Source organism: Nicotiana attenuata, chromosome 5 (assembly GCF_001879085.1).
Source record: "Nicotiana attenuata strain UT chromosome 5, NIATTr2, whole genome shotgun sequence".
In the NCBI taxonomy this organism is placed as follows: Eukaryota; Viridiplantae; Streptophyta; class Magnoliopsida; order Solanales; family Solanaceae; genus Nicotiana; species Nicotiana attenuata.
In genome coordinates, this window is record NC_031993.1 from 35,048,167 (window position 1) to 35,058,008 (window position 9,842).

At 36.1% G+C, this 9,842-nt stretch overlaps 1 protein-coding gene across 1 annotated transcript; it reads right to left on the minus strand.

The window, feature by feature from the left end:
• LOC109226349 lies at positions 840–2,854 on the minus strand. The gene is made up of 2 exons (XM_019391135.1): positions 2,420–2,854; positions 840–999 (listed from the first exon to the last, which is right to left on the minus strand). Exons 1-2 carry the CDS (start codon positions 2,787–2,789, stop codon positions 950–952), a joined length of 420 nt encoding a protein of 139 aa, XP_019246680.1. The 5' UTR covers positions 2,790–2,854; the 3' UTR covers positions 840–949.

Genomic DNA, 9,842 nt, shown 5'->3' on the forward strand with positions numbered 1-9,842 from the left:
TTGTTTCATACTAAATTTTGTACTTTGGTGTATAGCTCTTTTTTCACTATTATTGGTTTAGTATTCAGAAATCTTTTTAATTCTCTTTTTTCCGCAAGTAACAACTTCTTAGTAATAACAAAGTATTTAAATATCTTAGGGTTAATAAACTTTTTTTAAACTAAATAGAAAGAAAGTAGATAAATTTGTTGTACCTTTTTAAAAATATTTTCTACTTTGTTAAAATTTTAGTGTGCTAACTTTAAATGAATTTGTTTAGAGATTGTGCTAAGAACAAAAAGAAGAAAAAAGAGGTTACCGAATCATGCTTGTGATCATATATGAACCACTACTAGAAAATAAGCCTAAGGCAACGCCACACGTTCCGTTGCCATAGAGAAAAAATCCGCCGCGATAAAGCTAGTGCCACGGTTTAGCGTCTGTTGCGGGATCTTGTATCGCTATTGGTCTATTGCAAGGGCTTCAAGCAACGGTTTCATAACCGTTGCCATAGGCACATCTACTACAACGGTTTTATCATGATCAAATCCAACGATTAATAGTGAGTTATGGCAACGGTTTTGAACCGCCGCTATTTGTGTATTGCGACGACTGAGAACCGTTGCCATAGAAATTACAACATTTTATATATTTTTTTGTTTTACCTGTTGGAACGGTTATTACAAGCTGATGCAATGGTTATACTGAGCTACTGTGACTGCTGTTGGAAGCTATTAACGGTACCGCAACAAGATAAATGTATAATACACTGAAATTAATATATAACGGATGAAATAAAAATATATTCATAAACTGAATCATAATTCAAAATATACAACTACGATTATCCATTTATAAAAGTAAAATATACGATAAAAGTGTTTAATAACCCTTGGAATACATAAGTTTGCAAAATAGTTCAAAAATAAAAGCATTCCTAGATTGTCTGAAGATTCTTCAATCAATACTTTTAGGTAAGGTCTTCACTGCTTTCATCTCCACCTTGATCATTTGGTTCACCTGTAAATTCAACAAGAACAAAAATAGTTAGAGGGTAGGAAAAAGAAAAATATTGCCTTCTCAATATCATTATTATTGCACTATATATTAACACCAATAAAATAATATAAGTACTTAGAAGACAAAACAAAAGATGAAATTGGCATTGCCACTTCAGAAAATCAAGCTACAAAAAAGAACCAGAAGTCCAAGTATGCAAAATGTTACACCAAAAAAAAAAGTCACCCTCAAAATGTTACACCAAAAGAAGTCCAAGTATGCAAAATATAAGATAAAGGAGGGCAGTGCACGCATCAGTGTTGGATCTTGAGACTTATTTCAACAAGTACTGGCTCCTCACCCTCAAACTGGTGTGTTTGGGCCACCAACCCATAACACTGGTTGCAAAATCATGCCTGCCAATGCTACTTTACATTCTCTATTAGAGCGTAGATACTTAGCTTTTTACTTAGAAATGTGAAAGAGAGTATGGTCAGAAAAGGACAGCATAAGGACAAACTAAAACTGTGTCAGAAAAAAAGATACAAGTCAAACGAATGGTCCCAATTGTGTCAAATATTGACCTTGAACCCGACAAACCACAAACGAGGTCGTCATAACTTTTCTCTAAGATAGAAGCAGCTCGATCCAACAACTTCGACACATATTGACTCAGAGTGCAAGGCAAGGCACAATTTCTTCTCCTAGCCTAAGAGTGAACAGCACACGAAGCCAACACAAATAGAAAGATTAATGAAGGCATTCCATTGCAAGCAAGAGATGAAACTTAAAAGCAGAGGGCAAAAAGACAATGCCAATAATCAGTTCCGCCGATGATATACTAGTATGGAAATCAATTTATTAACATCATTATCAGAGACAATCACTAAGATTAAGACTGAATCACAGGTAAGAAAAAGAGCAAATTACTTATCAACGAAGCAGAATTGTTTAATCAAACTGAGTTACTAAAATTCCTAAAATACGCCACAGAAGTCTGAAAAAAGACTGCTAAACCATCAGAACGACTAAGAACTAGTATTCTGTTTTAAAACCTCGGCTTCAGCCACTGCCATATGGTCGTCTTGCTTATTTGTTTTAAAATTTCAGTAGCACAATGAAACACTAGTAGATCAATTAATTTGAAGTAGCAAAGGATAGTAGTTTGAGAGACACAGATGGCGCACACAACAAAAGAGTATGCAACATAGATTAGTCTTTATTTTTTAGAGACACAGATTGCGCACACAACAAAAAGGAAAAGAGAGATCAGTCTCTATTTTTGAGAGATACATATTGCGCACACAACAAAGAGGAAAATAGAGATCAGTCTCTGTTTCTGAGAAAGCAGTCTCTGCATCTGAGAAATCAGTCTCTGTTTTTGAGAAATACAGATTTCGCACACAACCAATCTATAACTAATCTCGAAAAGAATTCGAACCTTGATTGTTGCTGCCAAAAGATGACCTGTTGATTGGTTGAATAGCTACTTGTTGTGCGGACGAAGCTTCTCCTGATGAACGAGCACACAAGTTTGCTAAAATATTAGGATCAATTTGCAATCCTGAACGCTGAAGCTGTACAAAGATATCTCCTAAAATTTCTTGTCGCATCATTCTCTTTTGTTCCTTCTGTTTCTCAAATTGTTCCTTCTGTTCCTCGAACATTCTTGTCATCCTTTCTTCCATTTGTTGCACCAGATCATTTGTAGCATTTGAAGAGGATTCAAAATATCCCATTTTTCCTTTCAAAGAAGTTCTTGTAACCCCTCGTCCATACAATCTAAGACGTCCCGGATGTTCAGCTCCCATAACAGCTGCAAATGATTAACAAAACTGCTACCATCTTCACTTTGTTGTGTTTCAATTTTTTCCATTTCAGCCTATAATACAAATTTTTAAGATGAAAATTCTGGTAAATAAAAAGCCACTAAGAACAAATAATTCATCTATCTATATTATTATAAAAGCATGAATGCAATGTCGGTATACAAAAATAACCTTATAATATTAAGCATAATAACTCATAATAAAAGGACATAACCGAAATTCTAGATATTAACCTTATAATCCTGTTAGTTTTAGGACATAATACTACACCTTTAAGAAACCTATTAGTGTAATTACTTTCGGGCATGAAGATTTATTATTACATGTAAGCCTCACGCATGGACCACTCCTTTGTTAGAATTTAGGTGGTACTTATCTTTCGAATTTTAAATAAATAGTATTTTTATTTCACCACTTTTCAAATATTGGTTGCGAACTTATTTTGAATTATTAGAAAAAAAAATTCCTTTTGATTTTTTTTTGAAGATTTCTTATCTCAATTTTTGAATTTTCTTGAAAACTCAAAAATTAGTTCAAAGTTTTAGATTTTTCTTAGGATTTAAGATTTTAATTAGAAATATTTTTTAAAAAAATACTTTTCATTTCCAAAACATATAAAAGATACACATTCTTAAGAGTTTCAAAAAATAAATTGCAAACTCAATTCTTACAAAACTCTAAAACAAATGTCAAGTGTCAACTTATAATTTCATATCTTTTCTCTTATATCTATCTATATCTATATTTATCTATCTATAATTTAAGGATCTACTTATAAATTACCTAATGATGGAATTCTTTTTCAATTTGAACTCCACATACATTGCGTATAAATTCCTACTCTACCAATATCGAGAACTTCAAATTCAACTAAAAAGTGGTAAAGTTGGAAATAATTATGAATTTGAACAAACTTCTAATATCAATCACGTTCCAACTTTTCATCTATTTACCATATGTGTTCTACTTATAACGTGGAAATTCCATACCAATCCGACATGGACACAAGCACTTTTAAATACTTATCGACATGGAGAAGGACACTTTGTATAATTTATATATGTCTACCTCAAACAAATTAGGTAGTATTTATTGTTTTGGAATATCAATCTTCTAGAGGTAATCTATTAGTTTTGTTTGTTACATAATTTTTTCTCAAAGATTAGTTTCATGTATCTAACTTAACAGGTTTAGACATAAACGAAGCATCAAACTCGCAGAGGAAGCAAGCGCACAGATGCATGTAGTAGCATTTGAGCTTTGGCAGAGTGCGTAATTTACTTCAACAACTTTGTATGTTAAATCTGGTTAAGATTTTTTTTAAAGTAATTTCATAACATGAGTTCCTTCTCGAGATTAAAAATAAAAGGAACTGTAAGTTGTAACGATCTCAATGGAAAATAAACTACGTCAGTGTGATGACCCAAAAGTTCATCACTTATTTTAAATTTAATTCTGTGATTTTGAGGCCTTAAAAACCTCTTTTATCTTTACCTCGATTTGCGTGCACAGTCCGGGCGTGTAGCCGGAAAGCTTAAATATGAAAATCGATGAAAAATGGTAATATTTGGTTGTAAAATGAGTTATTTTGACTTTGGTCAACGTTTTGGGTAAGCGGACTCGGACCCGTGATTTGACGGTCCCGGAGGGTCCGTAGGAAAATATGGGACTTAGGCGAATGCCTGGAATTGAATTCCGAGGTCCCAAGCCCGAGAAATGAATTTTTAAAGAAAATTATTTTCTGAAATTGTTTAAAGGATTTGAAATGAAATTTGATTAGAACATGTTGGTATCGGGCCCGTATTTTGATTCCGGCGCCCGGTACAGGTCTTATATATGATTTAAGATGATTCTGTGAAATTTGGTGAAAAACGAAATCCGTTTGACGTGATTCAGACATAAAATGGAAAATTTGATGCTTTATGAAGTTTGAGAAAAATTCTTTGATTTTGAGGTTTAATTCGTTGTTTGAGAGGTTATTTTGGCGATTTGATCGCACGGATAAGTTTGTATGATGTTGTTGAGTTAGTACGTATGTTTGGTTACGAGCCCCGAGGGCTCAGGTGTGTTTCGGGAAGTTTTAGACTTAGAAAAGTTGCAGAAACACTGCTGTTGCACCAGTTCTGGTGTAACCGCACCTGCGGTCCTTTGGCCGCAGATGCGGACACGCAGGTGCGCACAGTGGGTCGCAGATGCGGTCTAGCTTCTCAGATGCGGACATTTTTCCGCAGAAGCGGTTCCGCAGGAGCGGGCCTTTTCTCGCAGGTGCGGCCCCAACGGGGCCTAGCCATTTCCGCAGCCACTTTTCCGCACGTGCGGTAGCGCAGATGCGGCCCCTGAGCCGCAAATGCGGAAGTCGGGCAGTGAATCTTTTTAAAAACATAACTTCAGCGATTTTCTTTCAAACTTTCTCAAAAAAATAGAAGACTAGGCCGATTTTCTCAAGGGATTTTCTTCCCAAATTACAAGTAAACACTCACTAACTGATTTCTTTCAATTATCTAATGTATTTCATCAACTTTTATCAATAATTTTAGGGTTTTAATGGTAGAAAATTGGGGAAATGGGTAGAGTGTGAAAAAAGTGAATTTATCCAGTTGAGGCATTCTTGATTGATTGAGACAAAATTAGGGCTTTTTAATTATTTGGAAATTTGACCTCGTTTTGGGGTCGGATTTCAAAATAAATGATATATTCGTGCTCGTGGGGTGAATGGGTGATCGGTTTCGGTCCGAACCTCGTGTTTTGACCAAGCGGGCCCGGGGTCAATTTTTGGATTTTTGGGAAGAATTATTAAAAATCTATAATTGAGCACTGGAATTGGATTGTTTAGCATTTATTGATGTTATTAAGTCGATTATGTATAGATACGATTGTGTTGGGGCCAAATTCGAAAGGAAAGGCGGTATTTGAGGATTGAGTTGGCCGTGAAAGTTTGAGGTAAGTGTCCGGTCTAACCTTAGCTTGAGGGATTAGGAGTTGTGTCCTATTTGCTAATTGCTTCTTGTTGAGTACGACGTATAGGCATGGTGACGAGTATCTATTCGTTGGTGTCGAGCATGACCGTGAGTCTTGAATTGATAGTTATTGTGTTCTTAAATGTTACTACGGATGTTATAATTGATGGTTCTCGATATTGAGCAAAGATTTAGCTTATTTTCGTGGAATTTATTTATGATTGAGTGTTGGTACTAATTGAGCTGAGTAGGAGTTGAGTTAGGATTGGTTATAGCTAATTCTCCCTTGCCGGGATGTTTGTCTTGATATTGTTGTTCCCTTGCCAGGAAGTTATTATATTGCCTTGTTCCCTTGCCGGGATTCCTTGTGATTTTGTGTTGGCTTGTAAATGGGATCGGGTGGTACGCCTACCACGAGATATGATGAAATGGGATCGAGTGGTACACCTACCACGAGATATTATGAAATGGGATCGGGTGGTACGCCTACCACGAGATATGATGAAATGGGATCGGGTGGTACGCCTACCACGAGATGTAATAAAATGGGATCGGGTTGCACGCCTGCAACAAGATGTGGACCGAGAGTGAAATCTGCCTTTGTTTTTCATTATCCTTGTTAGCAGTTAAATTTTGGTTTTTATTCTGATAATCCTCTTGAATTTTGTTTTATCTGTTATTCCCCCGAAGCATGTTTCCCCTTCCCAGTTTTAATTGTTTGCTCTAGTTTATCTTTCCGCTGTATATATATATATAACTGCACAGGTTTATCTGGAGTCTGGTCCTAGCCTCGTCACTACCTCGCCGGGGTTAGGCCAGGCACTTACTAGCACATGGGGTCGGTTGTGCTGATACTACACTCTGCACTCTGTGCAGATACCGAGGCAGCATTGGGACAGCAGCAGTAGTTCGGGAGCCAGCCTTCAGTCCACTGAGACACCGAGGTAGCCCTGCAGGCGTCCGCGGGCCCGATGTCTCCTCTATCTTTTATTATGTTCTGTTATCTCTTGTATCCGAGGAAGACAGTGTTGCTTTCTTTCAAACCGTTGTATGTAGTAATCTTAGTAGTCCGTGAATGATGTGACACCAGTTTCTGGGTAGAGACATATGTGGATTTTCTTATCATTTTGATTCATTTTGTCTAAGTCTTCCGCTTAAATCTCATATTCCGCTGTTATTTAAATGTTTATCACTTGTTAATGTATGTTGTGAAAAGGATTAAAACAAAAGAGTTAAGAATTTATAATTTCGTGGCTTGCCTAGCTTCTACGAGTAGGCGCCATCACGACTCCCGAGGGTGGAAAATTCGGGTCGTGACAGTCAGCTTGTCTTCTTATTCCAGTGTACTATTTACCCATCCTGATAATGACATTCTTTAATAATGCGCTTCATCATCTTTTGTTACACTCAAAGGACATAAGTCTTTCCAGAGGTCATTTAATTTCTTAATTACATGAATTTTCTCTTAAAGATTAACTTAATACATCTAATGGAGAATTCATCAAGTATATCAGCATACAGTACATTGCTATTGTTGTTCTTTCTTTAATGGTAATTTTTTTTTAAAAGAACTGATATCTTCTTTGTTTTGGTTGATCTTACGCTTCGCTTTAACAGACCCAATGGGAATATCAATATATATTTTTAGCACAGTTCTGCAAATTGGGACTTAGGAGGGTATCAGTTATCCAGTTCTCTTTTCTGGTATAAAAATTATATTATCATACATTATGTCTTTCTTAAAATACTTGTATGATAAAATCATCTAGAATTAAGGATTTTACTCTTCTCAAGAATTTATTTTAAAATATAAAAGTTGAAAGCAAGTTATCCAAAGATCTCATAAATCCTATTCTAATACATATATTTTGTACTTGCCAATCGATATACAACTTGCATCATAAATAATATTAAATAGAGATAATTTCGAGACCTCCCTTCAAATTTGGTTTCATAATACTAACATCCCATTGTGGTTCACGATATTACGTTTACCTCCCTTCTTTCATATTTGGTATAACAAAATTATTAGTTGACTAAATATAGACAAGTTTGCCCCTAACGAGTTGATTTTTCTTCTATTTTGTATGACAAAGCTTCTTTTACTTTTTTTAGTAACCGCTTCTACGAATAAATAATACATTCATGCTACTCAGTTTTTTAAAATGATATCCATGAATAATAAGTGATAAAACATAATTGCATATGTATTTAGAGGCCCTGCAACCGGAAAGTCAAAATTTTTAGCGATCAAACATCAACGTGCCATTGTTATCGTGCAACGCACGTTCATAGAAACTAGTCTCAATAGAAAAATAATAAGATAGGATTCGCATAATTTTAGTAGTTGTATCTTCATCAGAATCCTTGTATGACCTTTCAGGTTTTCTTGCTCTTATAGCCACAAAGAATTCTCGAAGTGATAAAGGTTCGGAAGTGTTCTTCTCTTTTTCCTAGATACATTAAGAGTGGGTATCGAAAATATTCTTAAAAATGACAACATGATCATATTTACTGATAAATAAGAGCAGACACCAAAATATTGCGGACTACAGCAAAGCTTGTTTTGCCAGCAGTGTGTGGATTCTTCACTTTTTTTTGACTCTCAGTATTGTTCTCTGACATTTTCTGCAAATAAAGGAGTCAACAAGGCCAGAGAAAGAAGTGTTTAGTTGTTTCTTGTTTTACTTTACTCTCAAAATATAAAATATGATTGCGCTATTTTTTTAATCTAAATGCAAATATACCATTGTTTGTAAGTTATAAGTTTTAGTTGCTACAAGTAGTAAAACTTACCTGTACTTTTTCGGAGTTTCAATATTTGAGGAGATCCTTAAATTGAGATGTTGGAATATATTCAGGCCTATTTTGCATTCGAATTTCATCATTCCCGTAGGCTTCAAAGTGTTGTTTTTCAAATTACTCTTGTGTCTTCTCCAAGAAACTTGAATTGCATCCAAAACCCATTTTCCCGCAGTGTCAGGGATATCATATTTCTCCTATAAATTATTTTAATGGGTTAGTAAAAAAGTATTGAATATATTCAAACAAAAATTGAATTAGAAACTTCAAACCTTGGTATATGCCCACAAGTCGTCTTTTGTGTCTATTTTCCTCCATTCATACATATCAAGAGGGCAAAGATTCGCATTTCTTGCCAATGTGCCAAGGAAACTGCCCAATTCTGTCACAACATCTTTACTAGGACCAGCAGGTTGATTGTGCTCATTTACTACGATCAATTTTCGATCATGCCTTCCATGTACACTTAACATTTTTGTTTTACCTCTTTTCCTTTTTTGAGCAGAAAACCCTACAATAATACAACCATAGATAACCATAAAATTACACATAATTCAATTTTATAATTGAAAAAGAATGCTAGTATTTCGGACGTGGGTTGGTTGGGTTTTTGATCGAAAGCGTATTTTGAGAGAATTTGAAGTTCTTAGGCTTAAATCCTTGATTAATTCGAGTTTCCGACGTTGTTTTAGGTGGTTTAAGGATTGGTACAAGTTTGGATGATGTTATGGGATATGTTCGTAGGTTTGGTTGAGGTCCCGGGGGCCTCGGGTGTGTTTCGGATGCTCAACGGGGCATTTTGGAGTTGTGAAAAATTGCAGAAAATCTTCAGCTGTTGCAGACCCCTGTTCTTCTTCGCGATCGCGTCCTCCTCCACGCGTTCGCGTAGAGTAATTTTTGGAGGAGGACCAGTTTCCTCATCGCGTTCGCGTCCATTCCTCTCGCGTTCGCGAAGCTCCACCTTTTCCTCTTTCGCGTTCGCATACCAACCATCGCGTTCGCATAGTTCAATTTGGCTCTGAGGGCTGAGCCCATTTTATTCATCGCGTTCGCATCTCCCTTCTCGTGTTTGCGTAGCTTTGTCAGCCCAGGCCTTCGCGTTCGCGTACTGTTCCTCGCGTTCGCGAAGAGCATTTTTGGCAGCCTTCACTTTTCTTCTTCGCGAACGCGTGACTTCTTCCGCGTTCGCGATGCATTAAATACCTGGGCAGTTATAAACATTTCAAAATCCGAGGGTTAGCCATTTTTTACCAAAACTCAAGCTTGGGAGCTCGGA

Bases quoted from the DNA above. Each gene is read 5' to 3' on its own strand.
- LOC109226349 (XM_019391135.1), bottom strand. From the start codon at position 2,789: ATGGGAGCTGAACATCCGGGACGTCTTAGATTGTATGGACGAGGGGTT. The intron at 1,000-2,419 runs GTTCGAATTCTT...TTGAATTTACAG, and splicing joins TTTTGGCAGCAACAATCAAG to GTGAACCAAATGATCAAGGT.